At 41.4% G+C, this 21,047-nt stretch overlaps 1 protein-coding gene across 1 annotated transcript in view; it reads left to right on the top strand.

Moving 5' to 3' along the window:
- Positions 1–19,950, top strand: part of SAMD5 (sterile alpha motif domain containing 5) — a gene marked incomplete at both ends in the record, with an annotated part of 53,275 nt that extends 33,325 nt beyond the window's left edge. Inside the window, one exon of the mRNA XM_082855297.1 lies at positions 19,888–19,950. Within this exon, the coding sequence (XP_082711423.1) occupies positions 19,888–19,950 (63 nt within the window). The remainder of the gene's footprint in view (positions 1–19,887) is intronic.
- Positions 19,951–21,047: the final 1,097 nt, after the last annotated feature.

The raw sequence follows: 21,047 nt of genomic DNA, 5'->3' as shown, positions 1-21,047 counted from the left end.
GGATTTCAATTCGCATTTGTAGCGTATCATAATTCCAGTTTTATATTCCATGCAGTTCAGTGTTCTGGATTTTTAATGGGGCCAGTGCAGTAATAATAAAAGTGATTCAAAATGCACCCAGTAATTACAGAGATTTGCTGTTGCCTTTGCATTAAAAATGATGATGATTTATGCTCAGTGAAATTGCGGTCTGTGGCTCTATTTAGGGTATTCTTGCTATTAAGCTGCTTATTAGTTATGGTCAGTGATTTAAAGCTTAAGAGCTGTATTAGAGGGCTGTAAAATTATTTACTCCTTAATAGATAACAGTAAATTTGAAACAGACTTTGGGTTAATTATAATCGTGTACATTAAAGGAATACGTGTTAGCCCTTTGTCTCTTCTTAGGTCTTTTGAAATTCATTTCAAGTAAATGGCAAAATGGGTGATTGGGTTAGAAGGCCTGGTATATTCACTTCTGCCTTCTGGTTTATAAGTGGTTAACACCTTTTCTGAATGTTCAGGAAAAAGAATTTGACTTCTCATTGTGAGTCCTTCTGCCTGCTAAACAAATGCTAGTTTTCACTTTAAACTTGTCTTTGTTCCAGGTTGACATTGATTGCTTACATTAGGCTGAAAAGATCAGAGCGCTGGGCCCATCTTCTGAGGGGGGGTGGTAGTGGGGGATGGAGATGTGGTTAAGGTTAAGTGTACTGTTTTTTGTTGTTGTTACACTAGTTTTATTTTAAAAGTCTTGTTATTGCATAAATAAGTCTCCACGAGGTTAAGTATACTTTAAACTGGCATTGCAGGAAGGAGTTTGTCATTATTCCTATTATTAATAATTACATGTATATGTGTACATTTGCATGTATATGTGTGCTCCTCATTGTAGTTTTACGTTAAGACAGAAATTATCCAGTGTAAATATCAGATGTGTGAGTGTCTTTTAACAGTAATTAAATTTGATATTCAAATTCCTGTGTTAATGTCCTTGTGTAATGCTTGGGTGTTACACTAGATCAAGAAAAAGTCTAAGAGAAAGAGATTCTGTCTAAACCTGTTAATAAATTAAATCCAAGGAGAAAATATATTTGTATTATTTAGGATAAGTGAATATTATTAAGCTGTGCTGTAATAAGAATATTACCCTCCCCCCCCAAATCTGAAAACCTTAACAGACTTATTTCTGGCTCCAACAAAGTCCAGTGTACCTTGGTGGAGGCTCTCTTCCGTGCAATGACTCAGAGATCCAGGCTCCCTCAACACGTGGCCTCTTCAGGGACAAGAGAACTTCAGATTGGTTCACGATATTTTTGAAGAGGTGGCCTGGAGATGACTTCTGTTATTTCTACTTACATCCCATTTGCCAGAACTCCATCGTATTCCCAACATATTTGTAGAGGAGCCTGAAATGGTAGCCTTCCTTTGTGCCAAGGAAAAGGAAAGGGCATCGGGTGAACACACAATGTTTCCTCTGCTGCAATATGTAAATACTTCTGAACTCTGCATATAATCATGTGGATTTATAATTGGAAAACTGCCAGAAAGGCATGGCATCATTTAAGCAATTTCATCATCTCCCCTCTCTCCCCCACCCCATGTACTCAGAATTGACAAGAAAGACAGTTGGTTGTACCCAGTTTCCTGTCACTTTGTGCCATGGCACATTTTAGTTTATCCTAGCTGTTCTGCCTCTTTCCTTCCTTTAGAGTACTGTAGTTGGTGGTCCAGCTCATGTTACACTGCAACCGGGCATGGTAAATGATACAGTGTTTGCCATTAGTCTGTCCCACATTGGGTCCTACTTTTCCATCACTGACCCTCCTCCCCCTTTTCTCCCAGACAATTCCCCTCGTTTCATTAGAATTAATGGTGCATATTCTGAAGGTGGGAAAGTGTCATTATTTAGCTGTTTAACAATAGAACACTCAGTTGATAAATCTGGTTACATGTTGTGTTAGTTTTCTCTTGCTGCATGACAAATTCCTACCAACCTAATGGCTAAAAATAATACCCATTGGTTACCTCACAGTTCTGTAAGTCAACACTCTGGGCAAGTTGGCTGGGTTCTCTGCTCAGGGTCTTATAAGGCCAAAGTCAAGGTATCAGCCAGCTTGGGCTCTTATCTGGAGGATTTGGGGGAGAATCTGCTCCTAAGGTGGTAGGTTGTTGGGAGAATACAATTCCTTGCAGGAAATTCCCTGGCCGTCCAGTGGTCAGGACTCCACTCACAGCTGTAGATTCGAGGTTCCCAAATCTTTGCTGGCTGTTAGCGGTGGGCGTCTGGATACTGACTGCGTTCCTTCTCCTATTTTTTTTTTTTTTCTTTTTTGCGGTACGCGGGCCTCTCATTGTTGTGGCCTCTCCCGTTGCGGAGCACAGGCTCCGGACGCGCAGGCTCAGCGGCCATGGCTCACGGGCCCAGCTGCTCCGCGGCATGTGGGATCTTCCCGGACCGGGCCAGAACCCGTGTCCCCTGCATCGGCAGGCGGACTCTCAACCACTGCGCCACCAGGGAAGCCCTCCTTCTCCTGTTTTAAACCAGCAGTGGTGAGCCAAGTTCTTCTCATGCTCCCGATTTCTCTGTCTTCCTGTCTTCTAGCCAGAGAAGCACTATGCTTTTAAATGACTAGGATTAGATTAAGCCAACCTGAAGAATCTGCCTTTTGTCATACAGTGTAACCTAATCATGGGAGTGACATCGTGTATTCATGGGTTTCACCCTTACTCAAAGGGCAGGGACTTGGACAAAGGCAAGAGTCACTGGGGCCATTCTTAGAATTCTGCCTCTGGTATGTGTTTCTGCCCGGGACAGGTAAGAAAGGAATTTTTTGTTTAGCAGAACCTGTATTTTTGCCCAAATCCAGACTTGAAAGGTACGAAATCTTTCTACTGCCAGAATTAAACTCAGGTAGGAGAAGAAGGGGTAACTGAGGGTGGTGAGGAGGGAGGATGAATTTTCTTTCAGAGGCTTCATGATGTATAGAAAATACTTAAAAAGCAACTTAATTTGGGTAATGGGGATATAAAATAGCTTACTTCATTTTTAAATTGTCTGTAATCATAAAAGTGCATTTAATAAATAAAACAAGAAAAATATAGTAATGGGCAATTAAAAGAGAGATTTAGTGGGGAATGGGAAGTGGAGGTAAAATCCATTCAAAGATCTCACTAGAGTAACAATAGCCTTAAAGGGTAATGTTGCTGATTGTTACTAACAACTGGGTTGCGATTTTACATAAATAGCGTCATAATTTCCTTACATGATGCCTGCTCAGAGACCCCCACTTAACAGATTGACATCCCACCTCTCACCATCAAACCACTGTTTTACTGTCCTTAAAGACCTACCCTAATTTGAAGTTATCTTGGTTATTTACATGTCTAATTGTTTATTCTCTGCACCCCCCACCCCCTCCCCAAAGCGTACACTCCATGAAGGGGGGACATTGCTGCCTTGCCCTTCGCTGTCAGCCCAGTGCCTAGAACTGTGCTGTGCACAGCATGGGCGCTCAGTAAAAACGGATTGAATGAATAAACGGATGGAATAGTTTGCCACGCTTTCATCATTGGCCTCTAAGGCAGATCAAATTAGGTAAAGGCTTGGAGGTTACAGTTTTCTCTCCCAAATAGGGACTCCCTTTATTTAAATGAGGTTCGTCTAACCTCTTCCCTGTTCCCTCTTGGTTGTTTCATCTGACAAAATTCTGATGGTTCTTAAGTTTGTACAAAGAACGTGATATCTCTGGTCGGCAGGCTGGTAAATCAAATGCTCTAACTGTAACATGCTTCCTTTAATTTATTAACAAATTAAATTGAATTTTGTCTTGTCAGTGTAGTGCCTACCTCGCTATTTTAAATTGTTTCATTGTTACATTAGGTTGTTAACTTTATAAAAGAAACAGATATTTTCTGTAAAATGTATGTACTTTTCAGGTAATTTGAACAGAAAATGATGACTAATGTTTTCTATCAACTCTGTCCTGGAATGGGAATACAGAGAATTGAAGCCTAGTCCCAGGTCTCTCATTAACTTCCTCAGGAGTCACTTCATTTGGGATTTGAACATCTATAAAATGAAGGAATTCACAAAACAGGAAGTAGATGGTTTCTTATCCTTCCCCATGAGGTATCCCCCATGCTTTTTTTTTCTCATTGGAAAAAGATTTGCTTTCTTTGATTGAGACTTAATATTCCTAAATTTTTTTTTTTTTTTTTTTTTTGCGGTACGCGGGCCTCTCACTGTTGTGGTCTCTCCCGTTGCAGAGCACAGGCTCTGGACGCACAGGCTCAGCGGCCATGGCTCACGGGCCCAGCCGCTCCGCGGCATGTGGGATCTTCCCGGACTGGGGCACGAACCCGTGTCCCCTGCATCGGCAGGCGGACTCTCAACCACTGCACCACCAGGGAAGCCCAATATTCCTAAATATTGGTTGCCATGTGCCCAAAGAAAATTGGTGCTATGAAATAATTTTCACAGGATTCCTTAAAGTTAATTGTTCCTCCTACCCTTGGCTTTTCTCCCATGAAAATGAAAGTATAGAGTAATAGGCTGTATTACTGTATTCCAAATCACTCTTCCTACATTACCCCTCCCTGCAGGAGAATTATATATTCCAGCCCTTCGAACTAAGAATAGGCAGATGGCATGTTTTGGTCAATGAAAGGTGAGTAGAAGTGATGTGGACCTCTTCCAGGCAGAAGCTTTATAAAACTGTGCATAGTTCACAAATTTAATATTTTCCCTCAAGTCACAAGGACTGGCTATGTTTTTTGTTTGTTTGTTTGTTTTGCGGTACATGGAGTGTACACTTTGGGGAGGGGGTAGGGGGTGCAGAGAATAAACAATTAGACATGTAAATAACCAAGATAACTTCAAATTAGGGTAGGTCTTTAAAGACAGTAAAACAGTGGTTTGATGGTGAGAGGTGGGATGTCAATCTGTTAAATGGTAGTCTCTGAGTACTGTTGTGGCCTCTCTCGTTGCGGAGCACAGGCTCCAGACGCGCAGGCTCAGTGGCCATGGCTCACGGGCCCAGCCGCTCTGCGGCATGTGGGATCTTCCCGGACCGGGGCACGAACCCGTGTCCCCTGCATCGGTAGGCGAACTCTCAACCACTGTGCCACCAGGGAAGCCCTGGCTATTTTTTTTGATGGAGACTGATTTGTCAGCTTTGGTCCTGGAGTGAAGAAAATGGCCCAGAGCCATAGCAGACCCACCTTGGATTTGTAGCATGAGTGAAAAATAAACCTTTGTTGTTGTAAGCCATTGAAATCGTGGGGTCATTTGTTACTGCGGCATAACTGGCCCATCCTGACTCATACACATGCCTGATACTTGTGTGCACCAGTTCAAATCATCTTAGCCTTGTTTCTTATTCCACCCACTGCTGAGTGAACACTTCTGCACAGGCTTAAACAGGTAGCACATAAGTGTAGCCTCACGGCTCATTGGCTCAAGCCTGCGCTTCTTGCTTTATAGCCAGGAGCTTCTTTGATTCTTTCATTCACTCCTATGGGAGCTGGCTAGGCTCTCACCGTGTGTAAATACAAAGTGCAGAAAAATTGCCACCCACCAGAAAAACCTTGACAAGTGGGTAATAGAAGATGAGGTCTAAAATGTTCCTCCTCTCTTCTTTCACATACCTGGTTCTGAGATGCATTTCCTAAGGCTCCCCTGAAGGTCTTACAGAATTGAACAGCACGTCACTGAGTGGCCAACCCCAGATGCATCCTTGTGTTGGCTTTCCCTTCTTTATTTCACGCTCCCTGGCCCCTACTTCTGCTCTCTGGGATCACATTCCCAAATAAACGACCTGCACCTAAGCTTTTGTCTCAGGCTCTGTTTGGCGGGGGAACCAGTCAGACCTTCATTTAATTGGACCAATCAGAACATTATCCACCACCAGAGTGAATTATTTAAGTAATTCAGCGGTGTAAAGGATTATACTATGCATTTACAGAAACTTGCAAAGCATAAACGCTTTGTTACTCAACCTGAAAATTATTGTTAGATTTGCTGATCCAAAAATAAGACTTTCCCCTTCCCCCCTACAGAGGTTAATTTCCTGTTATTAGTTCTCAGTCCATTCTGATGCCTTGACACTGACACAGACCTTCGTTGGGAGGAATCCATGTTTTTTTTTTTTTTTTTTTTTTTGAGGTTCAGTGATTTATTGAATGGCATATTGTTAGGCAGATGTTTATTTGTTTCATTTTTATTTACTTATTTTAAAAGCCAATACTCAGTTGAATATTTTGTTTTTTAACTGGTGTCATAGAGATCCTTGCATTAACCATAGAATGGATTAAATAAAGTGTGTAGGCAGATGTTTAAATGTTAATGTGGAGTTGAGGTTTTGGTGGAACTGTTGTTCTGTGGTAGCTTCGAGTTGCCAGTCCACTGACAGTGCCCAGTGGGATGTGTGTCTGCATCATGGGAATTACTGCCTTGTTTAGGAGCTGAATTGGCCGAGTTCCCATAGCATCTTGGCTCTGTTTCGCCTTTGCCTCCGCATCAGACTATTCCCTAGAAATCTTAAAATCACAGCATGATAGAACCAGAGGGTATCTTAAGATCATCTAATCACACTCGTTATTTCCTAGGTCAGAAAACAAGCCCATAAAGGTTAAGAAGAATGACCCACTTTGGGGGCGGGGGAGGAGAGAAATTGAGGGGGATGCACTTCTGGTTGTTAAAAAGATACCGTTCTTTTTTTGACATAATTAAATTCTTGATTGTGATGCTCTTAAATGAACCATGAAATTATAAGTGCTTCCAATGCAAGTGTGATTTTTAACTAAGGCTTTTCTTCCCCCCAATCTGAATGTTAAGGTGGCAGATGCATAACTAATCTTAGCTGAATCTATATTAAGAAATCAGCAAGGTGTCTTTATTTAGCTTGCATGACCTGTGAATATAAGGTAGAGTCAAATAACATGATTTTGCACGTTATGTCCTAAAATAAAAACAACTCTGCCTTTAAAGTGATAGCAAAATGCAATTACGTGAGAGGTTGTTTTCCATTTGCTCTCAAAGGGAATGAGAAGCACAGAAGAAAATAACTGAAGAACTTGTTCCTAAACGTAATTTCAGCAGACGTTTATACCTATTTCAAATACTATTTTGTCTGAGGGACAAAAAGTCAGCTCTTGGGATTGCGTTCCATGTCATACAGAGCAGAGTCCTATCAACAGTAGGGAGCTTCTGAAATCTCTTGTTATCCTAGTTTTGAATTGTCTGAAAAATGCCCAGTCCAATGAGCTTCTCTGTTTTTGCCTGGAGATGTTTCCATGGATATGTATTAGTTCCAGGAAATTTGGGTCCCTTCTATTATCTCTGGAACCAGGCATGTTTCCTGTAGAAACGACATGGTATTATCTGTTTCTCTGTTTAACATCTTTGCCGCAGAGGGTCAGATTCCTGAAGGGGTAAACAGTGAAAAATTGTGAGGCTCAACTGTGGAAGATTGTGTGGAGAGGAAAGCAAGCTATTCTGATTTAAGTCATAAAAAATGTTGGCCTTTAGCTTCTTGGAATACTGCTGTATTCAGATGTACTGAAATACTTCTTGCCTGCCACATGCTAACCAGTGCAAGCCTGGGGTGACCACTCCGTGTTAGATTAAAGTCGGGATCCTGGGGTTTGACTTTCACTTGGTTAATCAACTTTTATTTTAATATATTTGAATTTCTTCAAGAACACGATCTTAGCTTCTGATGATTCCATTCCTCTGTGAAAGCGACTTCTAATCTGAGAAACCCAGACCCTTGAGGAATTAATACAGGAGTGTTGGAACCAAGTTCCCTGGTGGCCTACTGGTTAGGATTCTGGGCTTTCACAGCCGTGGAATCCCTGCTTCGATCCCTGGTTGGGGAACGGAGATCCCACAAGCTGCACGGTGTAGCCAAAATAAAAACAGTTGGAACCTACTTGGGTACGACCTATCCTCAGTGGATCTGTACATAAATAATATGTTTCATATACATTTATTTGAAGGCATTCTTACATTCTTGATCACTTTTAAAGCAACAATTTTTCTCAAAGAGTGGTAGGAAAGTAAGAAGAATTTAATAGTGAAGTTACTCTCTTTTGTGCGTGTGTGTGTGTGGATGCGTGCACTCACACACACGCCCTGTGGCGGGGGGGTGTGACTTACGTTTTAAAACAATTAAAGGGGTCTTTATGCTTGAACAAGCTGAGAACGACTGCTATGGCAGTTATGTTCTATAGGGCATGCTTCACAAAGCTAAATGAAATTTTTCAAACTTAATGGCTAGACAGCGCTTAAAGCATACACACTATTCATGATTTATTCTAATAACATTTGTGGATGACTAACTTAATAATGTTGCCGCACATCCATTATGTTTTTGTTCTGAAAATGTGCCTAAGTATCTATGCCTCCTTAGGGGTGGGTTTATATCACTCGGTGATTGAATGAAGAAATAGAATTCCATGCCTTTTATGGGGTACGTGTTAGAAGAAACATCCACTTATATAGGCTGACACTGTGCCAGATGCTGTTCTAAACGGTCTTGCAAATGTTAACTCGTTTAATCCTCATAACAGCCCTCTGAAATGGTACCGCTGTTGTTCTCATTTCAGATGGGAAACTGAAGCACAGAGCAGTTAAGTTAAGTAATGTGCCCAAGCCCACCCATCCAGAAAGTAGTAAACCTGGGGTTTCCTTCCAGAGTCTGAGCATGGGTCTCTAGCCCTGCACTGCTTCCCGCCAGGGGCTTTCACTTCTGTCCTGGCAGGAAGGGATGCACTGACTGCTGAGGATACCTGGAGGATAGGCTGGTTTGGTTTGAGGAGGTAGACCCAGGTGTCCTCCATTCCCCATCCCCAACCCTCAACGTCTCTCTGTCTCTCTGTCTCTCTGTCTCTCTCTCTCTCTCTCTCACACACACACACACACACACACACACACACACACACAAAGAGTCACTCTGGGCTCACTCTGGACACAGTGACATTAGGCTACCTTGAACTGTAACCGTGTGAAGGGCTGCGATTTGGATTTTGCTCCCAAACCTTCTAGAAGTGTCACTTCATAACACCAAGTGTGTGTGTGGTGAAGACCTTCAGTGTATGATGAAACATCCTATTTACATATTTTGCTGCTTCAGGTAACCCATTTACACGTCCTCAGAGTTTATTTGGACAAGGCCAGCATCTTGAGGATTATTCAGATGACTTCATAAGTACTGTTTCTTTCTTTCTTTTATTTTTATTTTTTTTTGTTTTTAGCTACATTGGGTCTTCATTGCTATGTGCAGGCTTTCTCTAGTTGTGGCAAGTGGGGGCTACTCTTCCTTGCGGTATGCGGGCTTCTCATTGCGGTGGCTTCTCTTGTTGCAGAGCACGGGCTCTAGGCGCGTGGGCTTCAGTAGTTGTGGCACATGGGCTCAGTAGTTGTGGCTCGTGGGCTCTAGAGCGCAGGCTCAGTAGTTGTGGCACACTGGCTTAGTTTCTCGGTGGCATGTGGGATCTTCCTGGGCCAGGGATCGAACCCATGTCCCCTGCATTGACAGGTGGATTCTTAACCATTGCACCACCCAGGAAGCCCAGTACTGTTTCTTTAAAGCAATTAGCTGATAGTCCTTAAGACCCAGAATGATGGCATCAGAGCTTGTGGTTTTCTCGAGACATTTAAAAATGTCCCTCTTTTCCCCTGCCAAAACCAGAGAAGAGGTAGAGTAATGGAAAACAGCACAGATTCCCTGGGTAGTGCTTCACTCTGGCTGCCACTATACATGCAAATGGGCTTTCCAAGGAATTGCTAAAAAGGCTTATGACAGTTGTCTTGCTTCCCTGCCCATTCCAATTTGGCAGGTGAGGTTAAGGCCCAGTGGAGGCCACGCTTCAGTGTTCAGGGGTCTGGGACTGGATGCCAAGAGACCACAGGTTATTTTTGATCAGAATTGCCTAAGTCACATGAAAAGCTCTTGCTTTCGTCAAATCTGGCAAGCACTGTCCCTCCGAGAAGCGTTTCCCCCCCAGTCAGCCCAGCTACCTTTGCAAACCCTCTCCCGACAGGAGGAAAGTCAACTCACCTTCATGGCAGGAAGGCTACAGACTTTCTGGTTTCATGGGGCTGAGGCAGGTGGGGAGCCAGGAGGGTAAATACAGAGCGATTGTTAGGAAGGAGTTATTTCAAAGGGAAGAATTATATTCCAGACTGATGAGTTGGTCTGAGATCTCCTGGTGCTGATTTTGTGGCCTGTACCATCTAGAAGTGGTTTAGACAGTGGTTCTCAAAGTGTGGTCCACAGATCCTTGGGGGTCCCAGGGGTCTTTGAGGTAATAATTATTTCATAACAATACTGTAACATTATTTGCCTTTTTCGCGTTGTGGACGTTTGCATTGGTAGCACAAAAGCCACAGTGGGTAAAAATGCTGGCACATTAGTGCCAATCAAGGCAGTGGCATCAAACTGCATTAATGCTTATGGCATTCATCACCTGAGCACATACCAAAAAATAGCTGTTTTCCTTAAAATATCCTTGATGAAGCAGTAGAAATTAGTAAGTTTATTAAATTCTCAACCTTTGAGTACATTTTTTTTTTTGATATTCTGTGTGACAAAATGAGAACTACTCACAAAGACTTCTGTTGCAATTGGAAGTGCATGTGAACCTTGTCTCCTCACTAACCACTTCTGCTGTTAAGTTACTAGCTCAACTAGCTGCTTTAGTCATGGAACAGCATTTTGCCTTAGAAGAACAACTGAGGAACAAATTGTGGTTACTTATTGGGTATTTGGCAGCTAAATTTCTTTCTTTTTTAATATATATTTTATTTTATTTTTGCCCACGCTGCGTGGGATGTGGGATCTTAGTTCCCCAACCAGAGATTGAACCCGCACCCACTGCATTGGAAGCCCAGAGTCTTAACCACTGGACTGCCAGGGAAGTCCCAGCAGCTAAATTTCTTGAAAGTGAGTAAAGTGAACCTAATATTTCAAGAAAAGTAATGGATAATATTTGTTAATGGTAAAATTTGAATATTCAAGTAAAAATTACATTAAAAAAAAAACCTGTGTCTGCCACAGTGAGCTTGACAGTTTCCCAAGACTTGAAGGCTTTTTTGATGAGCTGGGTGGTGATAGTAACAAATGTTACTTTTTTGATATTGAATGACGATATGTGTTAACATTTAGAAGATCTGCATAGCTCAGGAACCTAATATTTTCCAAATGATTAATGCATGATGTTGCCAAATCACGTATAACAAGAGATCTGTTAATAGTAGAAGACAGACCAAAGATTTTCATGTAGTTGATGGAGTACAAAAAGTTCATTGATATGGTTTCAGATTTCACATGGTAACTGACTTAAGAATCTATATGTTGTCAAATTTTGGCATGGTAGCAAAAGAATATCTACAATTATCTATCTTAAAAAGCTGTTAAAATATTTTCCTTTTTCTAATGGCACAGATTTTCTTTATGTATTTCAACTAAGACAACATATTGTCACAGTTCAAGTGTGGAAGATATGAGAACTCAGTAGCCTATAAAACTAGCCATTAAAGAGATATGCAAAAATGCAAAACAATGTCATGCTTATTATTAATTTTGGGGGAAATAGATTTATTTTTAATAAAAATGTTATGTTAACATGATACATGTACTATTTTAATTTTTAAATGAATTAAATAAATATTTTAAACATTTCTCAGTTGCAGTTTCAAATAGGTAAATGTCGATAATTATAACCCATATAAACAAAAGCTCTTTGGAATCTTCAGTGTTCTTTAAAAATGCAGTTTGCTCCTGGAAACAAATGTTTGAGAACTGCTAATATAGAAACTGCCATGTTATCTAGCTGGAGGTTTCTGAGCTGTCAAAAGAGTCAAGAAAGGTTTCCAGGTTGGGAATAGTAACTGTTTCATCATATATCTTTAAGTATATCAATGAAAATTATTTAAATATTTTCCTCTGTAAAATGAGAGCTTCATTAGAGTTCAGATATGCTTACATCGCACATTAAACTCACATTCTTCAATAACTGATATCAAAACAGAAAAATACTGGTGTTTACATTCAATTTTAACTTATTGGAAATAAAAATGTCATGTATATAGCGTGTTATTTGTAGAGAAATGCTTACAAATAGTCACTGTAACCTTCCCTCTGGTCTTGCAACTTAAAGCAAATCATAAATATTCAAGTAAATAAACTAGTGGGCATCAAGCAAAATGAAAACAATCATCCCAACTGCTGATTATTTTCTTTCTTTTTTTAAACATCATAAGCCAATCTTTTTATTTATTTATTTTTTGGCTGAGTTTGGTCTTTGTTGCTGCGTGCGGGCTTTCTCTAGTTGCGGCGAGGGTGGCTACTCTTCGTTGTGGAGCACGGATTCTAGGCACGCGGGCTTCAGTAGTTGTGGCTCGCAGGCTCTAGAACGCAGGGAGGCTCAGTAGTTGTGGCGCACGGGCTTAGTTGCTCTGCGGCATGTGGGATCCTCCCGTACCAGGGCTTGAACCCATGTCCCCTGCATTGGCAGGCAGATTCCCAACCACTGTGCCACCAGGGAAGCCCTGATTATTTTCTATTTTTGTTGCTGTAGGAAATAGTTAAATCTCAGTCTGCATCTTAATATACATGGAGGATGCATAAACACAGCATATAGTTTTTAATGTATTTTTTACAAATCATGTAACAGTTTGCATCATTTAATAGGACAAAATTAAAATGTTCTTATATATTATGAATGACATTAAATATAATATCTAAGTAAGCATTATGCGCAACATTTTGTATCCTGAATAAAAATAAAATACCTTTTGCCTAAAATCACATTTGCATGTATTGCTAAAAATGATGGAGTGATTAAAAATAATCCCAAGAGCATTTGAGAAATTAAGTATTTCTGTGAAAGGATTCCATATTAGTTTATGAGAGCTGCTGTACAAAGTACCACAAACTGAATGGCTTCAAACAACAGACGTTTACTCTCTCACAGTTCTGGAGTCCGGAAATATGAAATCACAGTTTGTGGGGGGCCATGCTCCCTCTAAGGGCCCGAAGGGAGAATTCTCCCTTGCCCCTCCCAGTTTCTGGTGGTTCCTGGCATTACTGGGCTTGTAGCTGCATTACTCCGCTCTTGGCCTCTGTCTTCACATGGCCTTCTTCTCGATGTGTGTCTGTGCCTTCTCCTCTTCTTAAAAGAACACCAGTGGCTGCATCTAGGGCCCACCCTAAATCCAGGATGATTTCATCTCCAGAGTTTAAACCATCTGCAAAGGCTGTATTTGCAAATTCACATTCTGAGGTTTCAGGTGGATGTGAATTTTGGAGGATGCTATTTAACTACTATACATTCACAGTCAAAAATGATGGGGGGAATTCCCTGGCAGTCCAGTGGTAAGGACTCTGCGTTTCCACTGAAGGACGCACAAAGTTCTGTCCCTGGTCAAGGAAGTCCCGCATGCTGCACGGACCAAAATAAATAAATAAAAACAAAAATGATGGGGAGTGCAGACATACTTTTACAAGGTTGGGCTTTGCTGTGGGACAGGACTGCTCTGCCACTGATTAGCTCTTTGACCCTCTCAGGGTATCTACACTTTAAAGCCTCAGATTCCCCATGCGTAAAACTGAGTCCATGATAGCCATCACACTGGCTTGTGGTAAGAAGTAAAGGAGATTATGTTTAAATATACTGTGTCCTTAGCACAGTGTCCGGCACAGAAGAAGGTCGCTCAGTTACTGTTCGTAGCTGTTTACTGTTGGCGGGGTAGGCAGGTAGTAATAATTGTAATATGTACTATAAACCTACAGTTGATGGTAATTACATTAATGATAATTGTAATCAGAGTTAGCAGGTTAGTGTTAATGGTGGTTTCAAGCACCATTAGTACATAATAAAGGATGATTTTACTGTGAGTATGTAGATGAGAGAGAAGGAGATGGAGGGACAGAGAGGTGAGAAACCCTTAAATGGGTAGCCAGGGAGCCTGGTTAGAGACAGATGATGCTATAGACTGAATGTCTATGTCTCAAAATTCATATGTTGAAACCTAATCCCCAATGTGATGGTATTTGGGGGTGGGGCCTTTGGGAGGTGATTAGATTATGAGAGTAAAGCTCTCAGGAAGGGATTGATGCCCTAATAAAAGAGACCTAAGGGCTCTCTTGGCCCTTCTTCCTTGTGAGAACCCAGTGAGAAGGTGGTGTCTGTGAACCAGGAAGACAGGCTCACCAGACGCTGACCCTGTGGGCACCTTGACCTTGGACTTCCCAGCCTCCAGAAGTGTGAGAAGTAATTCTGTTGTTTATAATCCAGCCCGTCTGTGGTATTCTGTTATAGCAGCCCAAACAGACCAAGCTAGTCATCAACGGCACTGTTTCATTCAAAGGCATATCAAATATGCCTTAAAGAGCTTTACTGGAAGACAAAACACTCATATACAACATACTGTAGCACTTATCATTATTTCTATTCTGGACTTGTATTGCGCATTTCCAGGCCCGTGTCTTGATCCCTATTTTGGGTAGTATTTGGAGACTTTGAAGCATAATACAGAAAAACTCTAAAAGCTCATTTCACTGTAATTCTATGCAGTCCAGCCCAGCTGAATCTGCCCTCCTGCAGCTGTCAAACTGATTTCATGTCCCAGTTCAGGCCCCCCTTGCCGCCTCTGGGCGCCTTAAAACTGTACCCTTGCTCCTCTCTCACCTCCCCTTCTGCAGATGACCTTGGCTAGGTCGTTCCTGAGAACTGCAAGTCCGTTGCACACAAGCTACCTCCCTCGCTCTCTCCTTCATCTCAAAGTGTGTTGACGTCCTTGCCCATCTGTTCTTCTTTCCCTCTGTTTCTGATGAGGAATTGCCTCTCTCCCCTCTAAGACTAATCCCTCCTCTGGGTATCTACCCTTGGCCCTAGTCATAATTATGGTCCATAATTATGCCTTTATTTTCTTGCATTTGGTCTCTCTCCATGGAATCCTTCCACTGCATCTGTAAACATGCTCAGAATCCCTCTTTGTTCTTAAAAGCACTGTCCCCTCCAGCTACTATTTTGCCTCCGTAACAGTACTATTAAACTTCTTGAAAGTGTGGTGACCTAGCCCCAGTTTCATGTTGTGACCAGCTGTTAATTATTATAAAATTGTTGAAAGAAGAATTCAGAATTCCCAACAGTTAAACCCCTGATCATTTCTTCCTGGTAGAGATAAGACATGACCCAACTCTGGGCAGCGAGGAGGTCCCGGGCCTCTGAAGCCTGGTCTCTGGAGTTTGCTGCCACTTGCCGACCACAGCCCTGTGGGCTGCCCTCCGTGTGGGGGGAATTCAGCATATTCAGAATATGTCAACGATGACTATAACAAAGTGGTTTTAAGAAATCGGAAATTTACATAGCTATTCAGTTGGAAAAATTATAAAATCGGTGAATGCCCTGAGGAGAGCATAAATAAAGACGCTTTTGTCTTTTAACCTCTGAATTTGTTCCTGAGAGTTTTCTGAATAATAAGGGGTAGGAGAATTTCCATCCTCTCCAGTATACTTTCCATTTGCTTAACACCTGCAGATTCAGTCCTGAGTGAAGCTTAGAACTCTCGTGGGTCCAGAGAAGGTGGCGAGAAGCTGTTCAGCTTATTATAACCTGTTTAATTTGTTCCAGGAATTAGATAGTAAATCAGTACTTACCAAGTACACACCATAGATGGAGGCAGGATAGTTGTACAGAATGGTTTATAATGCGTCTGGGTATTTGTGTTTAAAGTCAGAAAAAGAAAATATACGTGGATCATACTGGAGCAGGCCAAACATTTTTCTATAGAATCCCTGGAAACCTACCCTGTAAAACCCCTGTAGAAAAAAGGACATATATGCCAGCTCATTGTGTAACGTAACATTGCATCCTCCAGCCTACTGGGGGCTGGGAGGCAGCCTCAGCCTTCCCAGCAGCTGAGAGGTGCCCCCCACACCAGAGGCCTTTCGAGGAACTGAAAGATGACTGTGAAGATGCAGATGGGTTTAGTGAACATATTGCAATTTTATTCTCTGTTGTGTAGGCAAAGGAAACTATACTCCTATCTGACTTGCTAGACTAACATTTCTCAATAGCAACTTTGTTTACTGAGAAATTGTATGTAGAAATTATACTGTGGACAGTTGAATCAATCAGCAGTAGAAGTGTGTGACATGCTATATATAATATTCCCAAGGCAGATAGAAAGAAGTGTAAAATGTGGTTTCTGCCTTTGGAGAAATTTACAGCTAAAATGAGGCTGTATTTACACCCGCCCACCTCCCCGGTCTCTTATCAAATTACCAACCTTCCTTGGTTCCATAACAATAAGTAGTGTGACATGGTTGAATGTCGAGAAAGTTATGTGTTAAAAAATCTTGTCTTATCACCAACCACCCAAAGGTTCAGATTTGTGTGCCTTGTGCCATCCAGGAGGAGAGAAGGCAGCATTTGCACCACTGTTCTTTATTAATTCTTTCCTATGAGAGGGTCGTCCCCCTCCCTCCCCGCCCCCCCCCCAAGGGAATTGCATGGCCTGTTATGGTACAGTCACCAGTTTTATTTTTTTTATCTCAGCCACCACGTGTGGAGAATTTATTGGTTCTCCATCTGCAATGAAGCTACATCCTTTAACCTAATATCACAATAGAGAAATAACCTCTAAATGGTTTAGCCTGCATATAACTCTGATTGCCTTTTAATTAGGGGGGAAATCACAAGCTGAAAAGAGCAACAGACTGGAAGCCAGTTAAAAATCAGAATAATCAACTGAGAAAAAAGAAAACGTAATCTCATAACATTTAATGTTTAACCACAGGATAATAGTTTCTTTATTCCTTAAATAACTTTTTCTGCACCCCTGCCCACCCCCTCTGTTTCTCAGATTGGAACTCTAACATTAGAATTAGAATTGCCAAGTATCTGTGAAATGAAAGACTGTCCCTGTACCCCTCCCGTCCCCCATAAGAGCTTAGAGCAAATAAAACTGAGAAAGTCACAGTTCAGCCCAAGAATTAGGTTTGTATGGCCCTGATGTAGGACTATCTGAGAGTGGGCTCAAAGGCAGATTGGGGAAGAATTAGGCCAAACCAGAGTATAAACCTTTTAGTAATGTTTCCGTAGACATAGATAATAATTTGGCATATTACAAACCGCTGGCATTCAATTTTTACAAACTTTAAAAACAGGAAAACTTCAGGAGCATTAGTAGAACCAAAAATATAACTTGCTATTTATTGGTCCAGAGGTTGACGTTTATGAATTTTGAGAAAGGACCAGGTTTGAGGCAATTCCTTTCATGATTTGTTAAGTCAGCCTAGTCATATCCAAAGAAGGCTGTAAACACATATAAACAGATTGTTATTTTTCTTGGTGGAGTGAAGAAAGGGCTTTTTTCTTTGTAGGAGTTTGCCGGATTATTTAGGGGGGAAAATGAAAGGAAAAAATGTGAGGTGGCAGGAGCAGCTCTGTGAAATGAGGCTGGACTGGCATCGCTTGTTTGCCCATAAGACGTATTTCTAGCAGTTATCTCCTTAAAGCTGGTCAGAGTTGTGAACATCTGTTCATTTCTATTCAGCTTGAGGACTGCAGTCTGTAAGGAAAAGGATCTGGGATGTCACAATGCATGCCAGGCGCCAGAGCTCCAAGGAGCCTTCCTAGCATGGAAATTACTCACGTTTCCTATGATCACGAAGCACCATGTGCTCAGCTAATTACTGTTCTCTGCGACTGCTGTCACATCTTGAAACTCTCCATGACCCAACTGTGGAAATCCTGTTTGCCTCCCACCCCCTCCCCCAAAGAATGAAAAGTAGCGAATTGCACGGCTGGGCTTGTTTAATGAATGCGATTTATTTTTGTTGAACCAAAGACACAAGAGGTTTCCGAGGCTGTTAGGTTGATGCTAGATTTGTGAATGACTTCGTGGTCCACATCTTTAGATAAGTTTAAGGTGGGGGGTGTCTGCCCGTTTACTAGATGATAGTCTGTACAAAGGCGTTTTCTTTATTTCCACAGGTTCCTGGAATAAAATGACCTTTAACAGCAGACAAGGTCATCCTGCTGACTTCAGGCAGAGCCTATCAGGTGTGGTGCAGACATCTGAGAATCATTTTAATAAGAATGTCCTCAGGATGCTGCCTCCTTCCTTTGTGACCCCTTCAGAATTCAGCTGTAGTCTTCCTGAGGTCTTAGTAACCCTAATGCTGTAACCTGAGGCTCTTTCTGGTTTTTCAGATAGAAATAGCAAGTTAGCTTGCACTCTATAGCAAATACAATTTTTGTTGCAATGCTTTTTCATTCATTCATTCATTCGAGCATTAAAAATGAAACAGTTTTGCCTTCGTGATGTTAAGGTAACTTTGATCACTCCCCCCTCAAAAAAAAAAAACTTAGTTTGTCAAGACAGATTGAACATTACTTTTACATAGTTTATAACAGGAGTTTGGTTTTCATGGAGGCATTGATTGGCTTGGGTATGGGTTTATCTGAGTGACTATGTGACTATATTAGTGAGTAGTAAGATATTATTACTTGGTCTTACAGGGGCGAAAAAGGCCTGAAAGCAGCTTGATTTTCTGGAGAAAGAAACTTCCTGAGCATGGCTAGTAATACTTCCTATCCATTTAGATGCAACTGCCGGATGATATTACCCAAAGTAATGAATGGTGACATATTAGTTAACATATTGCCATCGGCAGGTTTGAGCAAGGGTGAAGATGACATATGCTAAAGCAAATTATTATGCCCTAGAGAAATATGCAGAATTGTTTCTTAAAAGTCTTAATAATGCCTGCAATATGATTTTTTTTGCAAGAGATAAAACTGGGGGTACCACTGGAGAGATATAGACTAGAAAAACAAAACAAAACAAAAACAAAAGAGAGCAAAATTGATTCAACCATTTCCAGAAGCTTTTCCAGTTAAAAAACAACAACAAGAAAATCGTTGAATCCGAGCAGCACAGCCTGCCTGTCATATCAAAAATCATAGGAGAAAAAAAAAAAAAAAAATCATAGGAGAGACCCAGGCATCCTCATTCTTCCTTTGCACTCTTTTTTTTTCCTTCTTCTCCTTTGTCCATTCTCGATCTGTCAAGGGATTCTAGGCCCAGGGCATAACTATGACAGATGGGCAGGAAACTGTAATCTGTTGCTGTCTTTCAATTTTGGAGGAATCATGGTGACCACGAAGGGGTTAAAACCGTCAACACGGATCAGAGCTTGGAGATAATTAGTGTAATATCAATCCCAGAACACTGGTGCAGATGACCACACAATAGCAGATGAATTCAACTAGGTTACTGTTTGTAAGAAACGCTTCTCCATCTCTTTCCAGTTCATGCACAACTATGCTTTTTAAATGCCTATGTGTTAAAGTTATGTGCATACAAAGCATGATTAAAGATGATTGTGAATCTTTTTTTATTTTGGAAGGTACATTTTGAATTAGCACTTGTACAGACAAGCTGGATAGATATGTACCCTCTGAGCATGAGCTAGGTAGCCTTTGAAATGTTTAGCAGTACGTTGACTGTTACCTATGACTAAGGCTGCCAGAATGCAGAATTCAGTGATGTGATTTCAGGAAGGCAAACTATTACAAGATATACTTTTATTTATTTATTGCGTTTTAACTTTCCTTTTCTTATAAGAAACATGAAAGGAAAGAGAAGTAGACCTTTTTTTTTTAAACAAAACATAGGCTTGAGAAGAATAAAATACATTTTTCTCTTATTAGCTTCAAAGAGAAAATTGATAGATAAAAAGCAGAGACTGAAAGCTGGTTTTCAGAAGTCCATGTGGTAACCAGAAAGCGACAAGTATGACTTAAAAATTGGAGCAGGAATCCATGATAGACTAGGGGAAGAATGGGTAAAGGAGAACTTAAATAACCCCGATATGTTCAAATCCACAGGTCCCAATGGCTGGCATCCTAGAGTTCTTAATGAATTGGCCGAAGTCATCACAGAACCGCTAGATATCATTTTTGAGAACTCGTGGAGGACTGATGAGGTGCCTGAAGACTGGAAAAGGGCATATTTAGAGCCTTCTTTCAAAAAGGGAAATGGATGATGACCCTGGAAATACTCAGCAGCCTAACTTTTTGCTTGGAAAAATTCTGGAATAATCAACTTAGTACACTGGGTAACGAACTTATAATAGCTAGACAAAAGGCAGTGAAATATCACACATAAAGAAGTACTGAGTTCATTTTTTAAAGACACACCATTGTGAGATACAGTCTTCTACATATTTTGGGATTCTGCCCTCGGTACTATGAATTCTTGCTGCAAATAAGTGAGGTTGGCTAAGGCATTTGGGTACTGACTAAGTGGTAATACAAGACAAAAAGATTTCTGGCAATAGCTAGAAATTACATCATTTCCAAATTAGCCTTTAAGTTGAGAATAGTCTTTTTTTTTTTTTTTTTTTTGCGGTACGCGGGCCTCTCACTGCTGTGGCCTCTCCCGTTGCGGAGCACAGGCTCCGGACGCGCAGGCTCAGCGGCCACGGCTCACGGGCCCAGCCGCTCCGCGGCATGTGGGATCCTCCCGGACCGGGGCACGAACTCGCATCCCCTGCATCGGCAGGCGGACTCTCAACCACTGCGCCACCAGGGAAGCCCGAGAATAGTCATTTTAATTTTGTATTTTAACATATTTTTTCCCTTTATATAGGACTGTTTTCATAGGTGAAGTATGTTATATAATTCTCTATAGAATAGTTTGGTGAAGGAATTCTTATTTTAAGGTGCTTTATGTAGTTATTTCATATGTAGGTACAATGATAAAGGTGACAAATTCAGGAACATCTGCAAAGGAAGAAACTTTTTTCTAACTTCTCAAGTTTCATCTGGCTGAATTTGAGTGTTAGGACATGTAAGAGTGTCTTACTCTGATGTACATGGAGCAAGGGCCAGCTGTGTGACTGGATGGCCAGTTTTCCTCAGCCCTGGACACTGCCATGGCCCAGATTCCCCCCCCCAGATTCTGATTTCAGGCCTTTGGTGGTGGCGGGGGCAGAGAGGTGGGCCGTGGCAGTGGACATTAAGAGCCCTGTATAACCACAGCCAAA

The sequence above is a fragment of the Leucopleurus acutus genome (assembly GCF_964270905.1).
Source record: "Leucopleurus acutus genome assembly, chromosome: 15".
NCBI lineage: Eukaryota > Metazoa > Chordata > Mammalia > Artiodactyla > Delphinidae > Leucopleurus > Leucopleurus acutus.
The sequence above is the reverse complement of the archived record's forward strand: the minus strand, read 5'-3'. Positions and strand labels throughout refer to the sequence as shown.